Genomic DNA, 16448 nt, shown 5'->3' on the forward strand with positions numbered 1-16448 from the left:
TTTATAGATATCCCAAGAACTTAAAGAAGGTTTAGTTCACTTTTTTATAGCTATGGCGTAATGATACACTCTTCCTTGAACCCTGAAAGACAAATAAACCAATGGAAGAAATGGCTTAGTTCCAAATCAAATATTCTTACAGTTTCTCTTTAGTATTGTTCATTATTTGAGAAAGACTCTGGAATAGATAATAACTAAAGTAAGTAAATGGAGAGGAAATGAATTGCTGTAATTCAGGTAAAGGAGAGGGTAATTAAAATTACAAATGAGAAATACAAAAGGTGACGTTACTTCAGGAATTCGACCGCTGCAAATGTTTCTGTTATTGCAAATCTGCCAAGAATTTTTACCCTCCTGTCTTTATAAAGCACCGTTTTTTAGTTTCTATTTATTTTTCAGTCTTTTTTTTCATGAGTTGTTGATATAAAGGCAGTGATCACTCTTGTTCCACTTTACAATTAATGTATCTGTGACTTTTTATTGGTAAAATTTAAAGAAACGAAAAAAGGAGAAAATTACCATAATCTCATTTCCATTTCCTCTGCTCCCGAAGGGTGACTCCGGCGGACCGCTGACTTATCAGGGAGACGAGGGGAAATACTTCCTCTGTGGAATCGTTTCTACGGGATACGGTTGTGGCAACAAGGACTTCCCCGGCATCTACGCCAACGTCCTTCACGCTCCCCATCTGGCATGGATTAAAAAAGTCGCTTTCTAAGCAAGATGTAAAGGGAAGATTGCGCCCATCTGGCATGGATTAAAAAGGTCGCTTTCTAAGCAAGATGTAAAGGGAAGATTGCGGTGTCATGTCATTGAAAGATGGGGAAGATTTGTGCAGTAGTATGTGACACTTCTTGTATTATAGATGGTTCGGAAAAAATGAGTAGACTGTTCACTTCAACTGTGAATGGGTATTTATGTACTTTTGTGCATACTTACAAACTGAATGAGGCGTATTCATCCCCATTTACGAAAGAGACAATCACTAACACATATACATCTAACTATAATTATATAGTATATATATATATATATATATATATATATATATATATATATATATATGTGTGTGTGTGTGTGTGTGTGTGTGTGTGTGTGTGTGTGTTATGAGATAAGAATCTCGTATTTTATTGGTATGCGTGAAACCCGAAGCGTTAAGGCAAAATGATAACGCATCCAATCTCTCTCTCTCTCTCTCTCTCTCTAAGCGATCACCTGCACAGCCTCCACTCTCTCTCTCTCTCTTGACTCGCGGCCTCTCTCTCTCTCTCCATTCTAACAGGTCATCAAATGAGAGTCAGAGATATAGAAAAATATAACATTTATTTAACAATGGAAAGATAATAACTCAAGTCTCACAGACTAACTAATTTAATTAAACCCCCAGTATTTAAATAGTCTTAATCAGTAATTAGTCACACCAATTATCTCTCTTCCATAGGGGACTCTCTGTCCCCTAGGACTCTCGGTCCCCTTACCAGAATCGTCTGTTACAAAGACAGGAGAACACACAATTAAGTATACGCATTTATAAAGACAATAGCTTAAATGAAATATGACATTTTACAAGCAATCAACAAGCCACCCCTTTGGCTAAAGTATGGTAACACTTACCCATCTCCAGCCCAGAATATTACGCACAGAAATAAATAAACTTTCGCAGAGCTATTTCCAGCATTCTACCTTTCTCGCACAGACCTCTCTGAAAGTCTCCCCATAGACTTGGCTAAAGATGCCATTATCAATGGAAGAGGCGCACACATACATACGAACTCATACACTTTGTCAACGCCCCATGTAACTGGTCGCAGCCAGTTTTTCAAAGGCACTTGAACAAGACCCCATGAACTGACGAACATTGACCCACTTAAACTATGCATCAGAAATGATTTATCAGCTTTCTCAGGTCGTTGCTTCGGCTCTGTCTCTATGGGAAATCTGCACATTCCAAAAAGGTCACAGCACATCACATTGGCATATTAAACATATTAATTATAACCCCTTTCATCTCACTTATATATATATATATATATATATATATATATATATATATAATATATATATATATATACATATATATATATATATAATTTGCATTATAAGACCAGGGAAATTTCGGAAAAATACTGTTTTAAATATTGAATTTCTTCTGATTTTTCTAGACCTGTTATCAGCCGCTGGTTCCCTAGTATCCTCAAGGGAGGAATTACATTGTACGTCTGTCTGTAACTTGTCCTTCCTTTTATTTATAGGCCATATTCCATTTCTTTCACAGTTTATCACTTAAGGTAACAGAATGTTTGTTGTATCACTTCCTCAGAGTCTATTTTCTTTATCTTCCTCTGTGTGCTTTCATATTCCCATGCAATGATTTTGCTTTGCAGAGCAAATCCCTTGTATACATGATATAGTTTAACTTCGTACTTCCTATATGTATTTTGCTAAGTTCACTGTATATTATAGTGAATAATAATTTTGTGTGATTCCATACAACCCACAGAGCTTCAGTGGCTATCTGGCCCCTCATTGAACTTATGGTAGTAAGGAGAAATATCCTTTTAACAAGATTTTTTTAAGCTGAATTTTATTTGATTACTAGCTAATTTACTTTTTCGCCATTCTAATTACTGATACCTCGGGTGAAATTCAAATTTAAATATAAATAAATAATGATTCTGAAACCCATCTGAGTATTCATTTATGTACGCACGAGAGAGAGAGAGAGAGAGAGAGAGAGAGAGAGAATTTTTGATATTACATATCTTATGATCTAACTAATTACGCAAGGAAGTACTTACATTGAGCATGAAATATCTCATATATGTTAACTTTTCATCAGATATTTTAAACAATATTAACTGCGGTGAGTAAAGTGTGCTGCCTATTATATGTCGGTAGACTGCGATAGGTAATTTGAAAAAATTGATATTTAAATTTTTTTTTAACAATCAACATTTTATGGGTATTTACAAAAGGCACGAATATGAGAAATTAGGTTTGCAAACAAATGAAGCCTATCTGGCGTGTGCTCAGTCACGGCCACCTGGTGGGCAAAAGTGAACATAGGCTATGTGTATGGCTGGGTGAGGTTTCTTTCTAGCTTATGACCTTTTATATGTATTCTCGTGCAGTGCTGTATTAGTTTCTGAAAATGAAAAAAATATTCTCAAAGTTGCTTGTGTTTTAAGCTTTTCAGTCTGTTAACTTCACTTACCATGAGAAAGAAAAATATTTCATGGCAACAATAAATATCTAAATATAAGATAAATATAAATTTGCTTTCCAAAAAAGGTTTAGAATCCAGTGGTTTCAAACAACTTTCACATGAGAGCAAGCTGTCTGTGCCACTGCACTGTTAATAGTGGAATAATATGAAATTCATTGGTCCTTTATCTGGATCCATTTCCTGTGAATCCCAACTCTTGCTCCTGTGAAGTCTATCGTTATTTGTTACTCAATAAACATGGAATCTTAATTTTATGGATTTATTGTTGGTATATGGGTAAAAATAAATAATAATATAGGAATGTGGTGAAGTAATAGTTTCAAATTTTCTGTGTAGTGAAATCGCGTACATTTTGAGCAGTCAACGAAAATAGGTAAATCTGAATATTTCGATAGAAATTTTTTTTTCCTTTAATAGTTTGCATAAGATTATATTATTTCATAAAGATAAATTTCCAATTGAAAGAAAGGACGAATTAGGTACGTATGGATGAAAACCTCTGTCCGTGTGTTGGTACCGGCGGGAAAATATTATTGGAACGTAGTGCTCAGCAGTTGTTGGCAGACGAACTTTTAATGGTAGTGTAGCCATGGCGGGGATATTGTGTGGGACTTTTGAACTTAGTAATAATATTGGTCATTTACTGAGCAAGTGCTCTACCTTATACCTCCTGAACAATTTAGTCCAGGTTACGAAGTGCTCTGTCCCACTGCTCTCTTTCATCTTATTTTCTTTAAGCCTTGCACGAGTTGGACAGTTAGTGGCTGCCAGCCACTATTTCTCCTTTCCTTGTCAATGCCAGGATACCAGGCTTCCCTTTTCCCACATATTTGTGTATCATACAACAACACACCACTGAACCATTGCTTAGAACTAAGGCGCAGATTAACTTTATGGTCAACGTTCGTCTGGTACAATAGCGAAGCGGAAAGGCTTTTCTGCCCGCCAGCAGTCTTTGGAAAAGACGTGTTGATTACTTCACGTTGATGACTCCTTCGCATCCTATGCTTTACCTAACATAGGACAAATTAATGAATTCGTTTTATTTTAATACTAGCAGAAAGGAATTTTTCAAAGGTCTAGAAATCGTCGATGCTTGTCTACCGAACAAATTGGAGTTGATTCATACGGTTATGTTACGTTTTTCAGAGTCCTTTGTACGTAGATTATTTTAATGTACAAATCGAAAAGGGTGTTTGAAATATTGTCTCCAATACAGGCCAAGGCTACTTTTGTGTGTGTCTATATATATATATATATATATATATATATATATATATATGTATATGCATATCCAGGAATTATATGTAGAATAAGTTTGCCTCGAGATAAATTAGAGTCCTGACACCGATATATATATATATATATATATATATATATATATATATATAAATATATATATATATGCTTAAAAAATCACAGTAGATGCACGTGACTTTATAAATAAGCGAATACATTGTCAAGGAGCTAATGAAATACAATTGGAGAGAAAGGTCTCAGGTACAACACAAGATCAAGAATAGCAGATGGTTAATTGTCAAAAGGGTAAAAATTAAAAGAGATAATCCAGGATTATCGGATATCACACGGTCAAAAACCCAAACAGATTTGACCCTAACCGAAATTACAAAGTATCTTTACAGTCCAAAACATGTAAAAACTGAATATATTAATTTTGTTGCTTATATTTATCTACAACTTTTTTCATTATGAAAGCATCAAGTTTAAATAAACCAAGACTTAAATTTAGAACGGGGAATAATGCAAGCAGTTTTTTCAACATATCAGTGAGTGCAACCACACTATGAATTGGAAAGAAGCGAACGGGATCATGTTCTGTAAAGACAGCACAAAAAAAACATTGTTGGGTCATGTATAATAAAGAAAAATCGTGTAGAATTGAACGACAGCAACCCCGAGGTGTACAAATTGGATGAACTATACTTGTAAACAACATTTTTAGACAATTAGTTTTTATATAGTAGTACGATAGTTATGTTTATGTATTACTGCTACAGAGATGTCTTTGTAACAACTAATGATTTTTTGTATCACTTGACCCTAAGGAGGTGTGAAAAATACTCGAAGGCACCTGGTCGACTCCTTTTATGCCTTCCTTCAGCTCTACAACAATATATATATACAATTATAACAGCCACATTGCCCTCTTCACTTCTTGAATTCTTTGCTCTTTTTTGGATATGCTTGTCACTACAAAGCCTGAAGATCCAAGTTCAAAGAAATTTGAAGAAGAAATTGTGACGGTCGTTTCTGGGAAACGAACCCAGGTCCAATAATCTCAAAGAGGTCGGCAACGCGACCTCTTTGTGATTATTGGACCTGGGTTCGTTTCCAAGGACCGGACATCACAAAATCTTCTTCAAATTTCTTTGAACTTGGATCTTCAGGCTTTGTAGTGACAAGCGTATCGCGCCCGCCCCACCCCCCCAAAAAAAGAGCAAAGAATTAAAGAAGTTAAGAGGGCATTGTGGCTATTACAATTGCATATGTATCTGGTAAAAAAGTGACCAGTAGATTCTATATATATATATGTATATACAATGGCTTGCTCTGTTCATGGCCAGGTATCAAGATTCCATCATTATTCTTCAGCTGTTAATACCGACGGTACTTTCTTCAATCTTTATATAGTACACTAGCCGGCAGAGGGCGGGCAATCGTAGGCAGGGATTGTTTGACCCGCGGAAGAAAAGTAAGAGCATAATAGGAATACTCGTGAAAAGTTCTATCAGAATAATGCTTTCGTGTCTCCCTACAGCTAACATTAAAGAAGTTATGTGGCCCGATATTGGGCCGGATATTCGGATCAAAACGATTCCTGGATAAAATCATATCTTATATAATCGTTATTTTTTATCGCTGAAGAAAAGTAAGAGCAGATTTGGAATCCTAGGGAAAAGATGCTTCAGGATGATGCTTTTGTTTCTCTCTACAACTAATAGTAAAGAAGTTAATATGGCCCGATATTGGGCCCCATATTCTGATCAAAACGATACCCGGATAAAATCATATCCTAATATAATCGTTATTTTTCATCGCAGAAGAAAAGTAAGTGCAGGTTTGGAATCCTCTGGAAAAGTTGTATCAGAGTAATGTTTTCTTTTTTTTCTCTACGAATAATAATAAAGAAGTTAGCACAGCCGGATATCTGGATCAAAGCGGTACCCGGGTAAAAACTATCCCATATAAAATCTAAATATATGGTCTGACTTTGGTTCAATTCATTCCAGTAGTTTCGCCGACTATAGCGAAGATACATTCATACATACATAGTCCGGCCGCGTCAGCTTTATGGATAGCATATGTAAATACCTATGTTCTTGCGTTTTGTCTGTCGTGATTAGACATGACTTTTCGTAGATTGTAAACACTGAGTGTGCGAGTGCGTGGTCCTCCCCAAATTTCCATTCCAATCATAAGCAGTTCACATTTCAAATCAGAAAAATATCGACCAGCCTATCTTCCATTCATATTTCAGTTACTCTGAGAATGTTTTTAATCCTGATAAAGTCTGTTTTATTCCTCAGTGACAGATACTGTGGATGAAACACAACAAATTGTTTATTTATTCATCTGTTTGTTTACCTATTTACTGGGTTATTTGTTTATTACGTTAATTTACTTATTTATCTTTCTATCTATTCATATATTCATTTATTTATTTAGTTGAGTTCACCATTGCAGAAGACACATCAAAGCCCTTTATTAAAAAAATATATATAATTCTATGAGTAATTTTTCGTTGAAATCTTCCTCTTTAATGAGAATAAAGGTTATCATTATTTTCATTAAATGTTAACGCGAGAGTTGGTATTAGCAGTAGTAGTAGTAGTGGTAGTATTAGTGTTAGTAGTAGTGGTAGTAGTAATAATAGCATCCTGTTAATATAATGTTCATAATTTCTCAGTTACGTAAATGACTGATTTATCTTCGAATTGGCTCGGAAGTTTTCGCCTTAGAAAACAAATCCGGACATTTTCGCTTTCAACTCTTTGCCTAGAGGACGGTTGCAAATAGTATTCCCACATAGAAGACATAATTCGACCCTGAATTTGCTTCAGCATTTGTCTGCATGAATCTGATTACAATATGACTGGGTCTTCAACTGCACTTCAAGTCTCTCTCTTCTCTCCTCTCTTCTCGCTCGTCTCTCTCTTCCTCTCCTCTCTCTCTCTCTCACTCTCTCTCCTCTTTCTCTCTCCACACACGCTACGAGAACCCTATATAGAAAAATAATGTAAAGTAACGATATGTATATTACTTATATTGTATCACTGATTTATGCACTAAATATTACCTACTTAAAATTTATGTTCTTTTGTTTAAGAAGCCATCATAATTCCCCCTAATGAAAGTAGGAAAAGAGCGACTCCTCTCTGGCCGTAATTAACTTTCACAGCCTACCCGGTTTTCCAGCGCGTGGACAGTTCCGTGACGTCATCATACTTGCAGATTGCTAGTAATGTCCTTTTAGGGTTTTCAAGTCAAATTGTCTGGTTTGATCAGTAGTCACTAAACCCAATATGGCTGTCGGGGCCAAAATCCCTTGGGAGAGGTTCGCAACATACGCCTTTAGACAGACCGTGTAGCCTCACTGGAGTTGAGTTGCCGATGCCATTATCATCATAGATTTATTTCTTAAACAAAATAATAACTTAAAAAAGCTTACCTGCTACACACAAAACAGTACAATAATCGTGTATTAGGTGTAATCAATTTCAAGTTCATCAGTAATGCCTAGAACAAAGATATTTGTATATACTTAAAGAAGCTACATCTTGTCGTATTACAGGAATGTCCGCTACTGGTTCCACTTAAAACCCTTAGCCTCGACATATTGTCCCTAAAAAAAAAATAACAGGAAAATTTCACAACCACAATTTTCCAGTGTGATGTGCTGTTCAACTCGATATTTCATTATATATTAGAGACATATGTGTAAAGCGAGAGGTTTTTTCTTTAATCAACGTGAACAGGTGAGCATCCGCTGCCCAATCTTCTGTTAAATTGATTATTACTAAGGTTCTCTCATATCCTTTCTGTGTACTTGATGATTATTCCCATGCTGAAATCAAATTTCCCTTCAAGTTTTTCGTTCTTCCAATATTTTATGTAAATTGGTTAGATTGATACAAGTACACGGCATCTGAATGGAGCAGAGGAAACATCGTACGAATCATTTATACCGAGACAAGCGCCCTCTTTACTATCTTTGGTTAACAATCCTTCAGGTTATCGTTTAAACTATGTACCCGTCATCATCCTTTAATGTCTGTCGTTGCATAAGACATAGAAGAAATAATACCGAGTCTTGAATGTAATTATTACGCAAAATTACTCTAATAAACACAACTACTTTTCTAATATGACACACATCGAGTTGACCTTTGACGTATATAATCAGTGAACATTGTTGTAAAATGAAGACAAAATGTCTATACCTTTTGCGCTCTAGCCCACGAGAAGTTTTGGCATATTCTTAACTAATTTTTATGCCTTTCCACTATTTAAGATCTTGTTTTGGTTAACATAAAAGTTGTCAAACCATTCTTGGCCGAGTTCCGTTTAATGAAAGCCATAAATACTTCTTCATTACCTGTATTTACTACAAGATTTATCTAACTCGAGCACACACCTAGCTGGAATTAAGTTTTAAACAGAGAGAGAGAGAGAGCAGATCAAATTATCGTTAACAGTGAGTTTACGGCAACATTCGTATTCCGTTATCACATTACTTAGTAAATACACCCTTCACACAAAAACCCTAGATTACACACACACACACACACACACACAGACATACAGTACAGACACGCGTGCGAACATACACATTATTTTTAATGAAAGGAGTTTTACCAGCCCATTGAGTCAAACTTGACTCTCACAGGGCTGGCCCGAAAAAAATCGGGATATAAAGAATTATAAAATTTATCAAATTTAATAAAAAAAATATATACATATACACACACACACACACACACGCACACACACACATATATATATATATACATATATATACACATATATATATATCTATTTATCTTCAAATATAGTACTAAATCTAAGTGAAAAAATGAATTAATGAATAAATAAATATATATATGAAATCTAAGCGATAAAAAGAATTAACTATATATTAAATCTACGTAATTTAAAAAGAATTAGTAATAATATAAAAATCCTAGGTAAAAACTTAAATTCTATCAATAAACGTGTATTCCTTAAAAAAGTTAAAATTCTAAAAACAGAAAAAACTACTTGATTCCGTTTAAAATGTCAGAAAACGTTTTCCGACCAAAACATATCTCTCTTTCTCGCTTAAAAACCCGACAAACCGAAAATATATGTTTAATTGATAAAAAAGTATCACACTCACTGCACATGGGAATAGTGCTGTGAGGTGTACACTAAAAATCCATTGGTTAATCTCGTATGGCCAATTCTTAATCGAGTAAATATTACTTCAGTTTTTTTGTCGTATTGATTAGATGACTCCCATGGAGAAACAGTTGACTTTAATTGTCTTAATTTATTATTCTGAGATACGTTGCTCCACAATCTTTGCCACTTTTCCATTGTAAATGTTTTTAATAATGTTATGTAATCTCTAACGGGGAGATTAATATCCCGTTGAGGCAGGTTGACGGCTGTTTTAGCAGCAGTATCCGCTCTTTCATTTCCAGCAACTCCTACATGAGCCGGGACCCAACATAATTCGATATCTACCCCTCCAAGATAAAAATTGTTTAAAAGTTCTTTAATCTTTAATACCAACAGGTTCTTATGTGAATAGCTTTTGAGGGCTTCTATGGCACTTCGTAAATCCGAGTAGATGATAAATTTTAAATTTAGTCTTTCTTCATGTGCTTTAACAATATTGATGGCTAGTAAAATGGCATATAGCTCGGAGGTGAATACTGACGACTCGTTTGGCAATGATAACAGGCTCATTTTATTCAAAGACACTGCAGCGCTTCCTACACCCACTGAAGATTTAGAGCCATCAGTGTATATGGCTTAGTGAGGATCTTTCCTTTGAACATGCTCATGGCAATTTGTTGATGGTGACTCGGGGTATAGCTAAATTTCTTTGATAAATGAAAAAGATGAGAGCATATTCTTGTTTTTTTCATGATCCAAGGTGGGGGGAAAAGAGATGGTTGAATGATGTTCATTTTATTTGTTGACTGCAACAGCCTATTTGCTCTAATCGGGAATGGTGGCTCATGATTATTTATAAAGATATCACTCTGAAAAAAGAGCTTTTTTGTAGAACTTGTAGACAGAATATTCAATGCACTCCGCATTGTTACAAAATCCCGATGCAATGACAAAGGGGGTTCTCCAATTTCATATAAATCCGAGAGATTTGGGGATGATCTAAACGCTCCGTTACAAATTCTCAGGCCTCGAGTATGTATTGGATCTAAAGACTTCAAAGTTGCTTCAGATCCTGATCCATATATTGGGCTTCCATAATCTATTCTTGATAAGACTAATGCCTCATATATCATCAGTAAAGTTGATCTCCTTGCACCCCACATTGTGTGAGATAATTTCATCATTAAGTTAAGAGCACTATTACATTTAGATTTGATGTAAGATACATGCGCTTTCCAATTCAAATGAGTATCAAAAACCAGTCCCAAAAATTTTACCTTATCCAAGAAATGGATTTGTACATTGCCCAAAGTAAGATTTATATCTTGATTCTGTTTCCATCTACTATTCCTATAAAACATTATTGCTTGAGTTTTTTCTGCCGAAAGTCTGAAACTAACAGACGCAGTCCAAGCTTGTATTTTTCGAGTTGCATTATTTAGAATTCTTTGCAAATGACGAAGATTGTTGGATGAGTAGTAAATTGCAAAGTCGTCCCCATTAAGACTACTTTGCACTCCCTGTGGCATTTGATCAACTATATCGTTAATTGCCAACACAAAAAGTGTTCCACTTAACACACTGCCTTGGGGTACACCACGGTCAAGCTAAAAAGATTCAGAGTAAATATTATCAATACGAGTTTGAAATGTTCTTCCATCTATAAAATTTCTGATAAAAATATGAAGATGTCCTCGGAAACCGTTATGATGCAAGGATTTTGGTATCGAGTACCTCCATGTTGTAACATATGCCTTCTGAATGTCAAAAAATAGGGCTATTGTGATCTGTTTTCGTTCAAAACCTCTACGTACATAATTTTCTAGGTGCGAAAGAGAGTCTAAGGTGGATCGCTCCGATTGTGAGCCAAATTGAGAATTTGCTAAAACATTATTACGACGCTAGCACCAATTCAATCTATAATTAACCATTTTTTCCAGTAATTTACAAACACAACTGGTTAGTGAAATTGGTCTGTAATTATATGGATTACTAGGATCTTTTCCTGCCTTAGCTATTGGTATTACTATTGCACGTTTCCATGCCTTTGGAAATAGATGTTTGGTCCAAAGATGATTATAGAAATCCAATAAATAGGCCTTGGCTAAAGGGGCTACATTTCTTATCATATCGAAATTTACATATCTTTTCCAGGGGCTGTTGAGCTACAATTTGATAATGCAAATTCCAACTCTTCTTCAGTAAATCTTTTATTTTAGTAAATATCTTCCACAGTATCAAAATTCAATGGTATGGCTTCTTCTCTTCTTTTAAGGGCTCGAAAGTGGGCATCTAAATTATCAATACTGCTTATGTTTTCAATATTACGGCCGATAATATTAGAGATTGTCTGAGTATCATGTATTAATGAGCCATTATGCATTAATGCGTGTCTTGCTGGTCTGCTGTAAGAACCGTTAATCTTCCTAAATTTCTGCCACACCTTCTGCATAGAAGTATTATCTGATATGCTTGACACGTATTTTTGCCATGAAATTATCCTGCCTTTAATTACTTCCTTCCTAAATTTAGCAGAAATCTTATTAAAATATGGTTTCAATACACTAATTTCTATTGCTATGTCAACCAATTTGTTTATTGTATTCCCTAACATGAGGGAACCTGTACTCAAATGTTTGAATCTTTTATTTAGGGTTTCTAATTTTCTTCCAATTGCATGCTTTTCGTTTATCAGTTGGGTTAATGTGTCTGACCACCATGGGACCGAATGTTTCAACTGTCGAGTGCCAGTCACAGGCATCGATTTATCAGCCGCTTGTGTGATAAAATTCACAAAGTCGTCGTTTGTTTTATCATGATCCTGGGAATAATCAAAGGGAGGCACTTGCCTAGTGTAAAACTTGAACTTATCCCAGTCATCTTTATTTGTATTATACCGTTGGATCGGAGAAGTTGGTGTGTGTCCTAATATGGTAATCAAAATAGGAAAATGGTCACTGTTAAACAGGTCATCTAGGACATTCCATTCAAACCTATCCACAATATTATTGGAACAGAGTGTTAAATCAATTGACGAATAGGTGCCATGAGTTTTTGAGTAGTAAGTGCTACTCTCTGCCTCATTTAATATACAGAGGTTGTGATCATTCATCATCTGTTCGACCTTTGAACCATTTGTGTCAACATCAACACAATTGGTATCCCAGATGGGATTGTGGGAGTTAAAGTCTCCTAATAATAGGAAATTCTCTTGCCTTTTGGGGAATACTTTAGGTAGATTTTGCAAATTATAGTTACAAGAGGGTTGATTGTACATATTATAAATATTAAAGGACTTATTATCTAAATGTAATCTAACTCCAGATAACTGAAATTCCGAGGTTCAAAAGGACATAGCATCGTAAGTTACTCTGTTATGATTATATATTGCAGTTCCTAATGTATTAGCAGAAGGAACTGAATGAGATGCCAAATTGTAATTTTCTATTGAATGGACGGTATCATTTGTATGCTGTAAGCATATTGCAATTGGATTATAATATTATTATAGTCTTTGAATTTCCCCTTGATATAAACGGGTTTTAAGACCATTAACATTCCATTGGATTACGTATGAATTGTACATTAAGGCAGTGGAGATGGAATATCACTAGGTAGAGTATTGTTTCTGCTTATTTTGCCGGGAATGGGTTTCTGTTTAACTGCAGTAGCAGCATTTTTTGAATTAGGTTTTGCTTCTTTAGCTATGGCTCCCTGTTGGTTACTTCGATTTCGATTCGTTTCCTGAATTTCTTTTGGATTGTGATTAAATTTTTCTAGAAATTTTTCAAGATGAAGGGTGCCTGTTGCACGCTTCTTTATTAGATGGTCAACACACATACAACCAGTGTTGTGGCTTTCTAATTTACCATACTGGTTTTTATTTTTGTTCTTAGTAAAATTGTCTATTAGATTATTCATATTAGGTATACTTGTATTTTTAAGGTTATTGAATTCGTCTAAAAAACAATCATTACAGCCACAGGACATTTTGTGGGTTGTTTTATGCCCTGTTGGTGTTTTATGGGATATCATTGATTTACTAGTTTTGCCTAAAACTGGTGAGGGATTTATTTCTTCAATGGGTACATTGTTAGTAAGGATTCCTTCCGCTTCTTGAGAACCGTGTGCATTTGCGTGTACTTCGGCCTTGATCACATGGGTGGTAATATGATTGTCTGATACATTAAGTTCAGATTCAGAGGTTGGGAGTTGAGGCAATGTTACCATTTCCGCTTCAATTGGGTTTGGTACATGGGTAGAAGCCCTTTCAGGTATGTATACTTGAGGAGTATCTTCTGTTGGTTTTGTTAAGCATATCTCATTATTCGATTTTTTTTATTTGGGAGGAGTTGTACTTTCAAGTACACGTTTTTTTCTTTCTGACTTTTCTTTTGGGATTTCTAGTTCCACCATCTCCACTTCAGAAAGTTCTTCCATCTTTTTGGTGCTGTCATTAGTGGCGAGTATACTCGTATTGAATCTGTTCTGTACAGAAATCTGCTCTTCTTGTTTAGTTTGATTTTGGGTAGTAGTGTCATTCTTTTTTCCAATTATTCTATTTATATGTTGGCGTATAGGTAATGATTTGGGAATACCAGCGCCAATGCAAGAATTGGATTCTGATCGACTTGCTGAAGAAGTAGAGTTATCAGGAATCCTTGACTCTGCACCAGACAAGAAAAGAGAAACTTGTGTATGTATCATCAGTTGAATGCAGATTCTTGGATGCTACTTTCGCATAAGTCGAATTATTACCTAAAATATGTTTTCTAGCAGCTTTATAGGTGATATGCTCATTATTAGCAGTATCTATTATAGTCTGTTCTAATTTATACAGAGGACATTGTCTTGAGTTCGGAGAGTGAGCTCCCTCACAATGATAACAAAATTTTTCGGATACACAATCTTTGGAGGTATCGTGGTATTCAGAAGCATTATGGAATTTGGAGCAAATGAAGCATCTTTATTCATTGGTGCATTTCCCAATAACATGACCAAAATCATAACACTTGTTACACTGCATAGGTCGTGGGCGGAATTTCTTGACCGCAATGCTCAAGTGTCTGACTTTTATATAGTCTGGAAGATAGGGTGTGGTAAATATCAACAAGATGGCATTGTTATCTCCTGGTAGCTTTTTAACTTTAAAAACAGAAGAGGGGCATCTCTTCAATATGTCCTCATCAGAAAACTCATATAAATCTCTACACTATATTAATCCTTTTGACTGGTTGAAGGTGCTGTGAGGATAAACCTTCCCAATGCTATCAGAATCAGAAGGTTTAAAATTTCTCAATAATACCGCTTGGGATTCATTCCCAGCCTTAATTAATAGATTACATCCATAACGCTTCAAATTTCCTTGAGGAATGGTACCAACTTTCTTCTCAAGGCATTCGTATCCCTTAATGATGTTGTTGCACCCTTCCTTGTATGAAGCAACATACCAAATTGGCTCAGGTAATACCCTGGGAGCAATTTTCTGGGCCCCACACAAGTCAGAGCACTTTAGAATATAGTCAGATTCAGAATCCAAAACGTTTTGAATATTATGCAATTTTGCACGGCCAGAAAATCCGCAAATGTTGCCACTTTTGATATTGGAAAGGGCAATCATAGCTTTGGAATGATCCTGAAAAGTTATATATGCTTCAAAATCTTTTTTGTCTTTTGAGAGTTTCAGCTTCATCCTTTCAATCTCTCCGAAAGGTTTAAAATGAGTGAACAATTTTTCATAATTCATATCAAGTGCAATGCCCGTACAATGCAAGACTACAATTTTCATTTGCACTGCCAAATTTTTTAATCCCCTGGCATCCTGGGGATGAAGGAATAAATGGTTCCAGTGTGTAAATACTGGAACTGGAGGAAAGTCCCTTCTAGTTCCCTGGTCATCAACCGAGTTGTCATTACTTGAAGTCGCTAAAGTCGTCAACAGTGCCGGTGGAGAGTCAGCAAATCCGGGGGAGGGGGGGTCATTAGCCGAAATATCCATAAGAAGGTTTTAGTTTGTTTGTTTAAATGTTTTGTGTGTTCGTTTGTTTGTTTTGCCTGCTCGAGAATATTAAGAAAGTATCATACGTTGGAAAGGACATTTACATTCTCCACTATCGGCACAGTGAGAGCATACTTCACAGATGATCCGCTCCATAACCTACCCGTAGGATCGCATCAAAACAGATACAGAGGCACAGGTGTAAGCTAAACCCGCCTGTTAGGACTGACACCATAAAATCATGGAATCATTCCCCCCCTGCATCTGTAATGACGGGCTTCCGGCCATAAGCAGAGTCCTATTCCCAAAGATTGGATCCCCATTAATTCCGATGACCCAACCTCCGGGAACAGTCCCGCCAAAAGGTCCAAACCATCTTCGGGACGGCTGACGTCATCATATACTCTCCCATATAGCTTTGAATGAAAATCCCTCCCAACCGTGATCCCTTCTCCCATTCATCAAACCTGCATGAAGTAACGAATGTGGAAATATCCACGCTATTTACTAGTGAAAAATTAATAAATATTTAAATAAATAAAGTAAAAAAAAAAAAATGAATAAAAGAAATGTTACTAATAGGGTTTGGACAGCAAGAAGAAAGTAGGATGATAAAAATAGGAAGAGGTCGAAATAAAAAAAAGAAATTAGAGAAAGACTAAAGAGAGAAATTTAGATTCGAGACTTGGGGAAACGTTTCTCCAAGTTCGAGAGCCCTCTTGCCCGTTTCAAGGCTTCACCAAGGAAGAAACATTCCAAGGTGAAGCCAAGAAACTTCGTCAAGGCATTCTCTCATCAAGAGTGGCACATACACATTATATA

General features: G+C 35.7%; 2 protein-coding genes across 4 annotated transcripts in view; one reads left to right on the top strand and one right to left on the bottom strand.

Annotated features, from left to right (window-relative positions):
• Nucleotides 1–16448, bottom strand: part of LOC135198238 (trypsin-like) — a 58853-nt gene that overhangs the window by 22148 nt on the left and 20257 nt on the right. The gene's annotated exons all lie outside the window — the stretch shown is intronic.
• Nucleotides 1–16448, top strand: part of LOC135198595 (trypsin-like) — a 40527-nt gene that overhangs the window by 8146 nt on the left and 15933 nt on the right. Inside the window, exons 9-10 of one of the 3 annotated variants that reach the window (XM_064226326.1) lie at nucleotides 554–706; nucleotides 766–988. The exons of 1 other annotated variant lie outside the window; for it this stretch is intronic. In XM_064226326.1, the coding sequence (XP_064082396.1) occupies nucleotides 554–706; nucleotides 766–777 (165 nt within the window). In that variant the 3' untranslated portion in view covers nucleotides 778–988. Of the gene's footprint in view, nucleotides 1–553; nucleotides 989–16448 lie in introns of those variants that run through there. One more of the 3 variants, XM_064226327.1, reaches the window with a different exon arrangement.

The sequence above is a fragment of the Macrobrachium nipponense genome, chromosome 22, assembly GCF_015104395.2.
Source record: "Macrobrachium nipponense isolate FS-2020 chromosome 22, ASM1510439v2, whole genome shotgun sequence".
Classification (NCBI taxonomy): Eukaryota; Metazoa; Arthropoda; class Malacostraca; order Decapoda; family Palaemonidae; genus Macrobrachium; species Macrobrachium nipponense.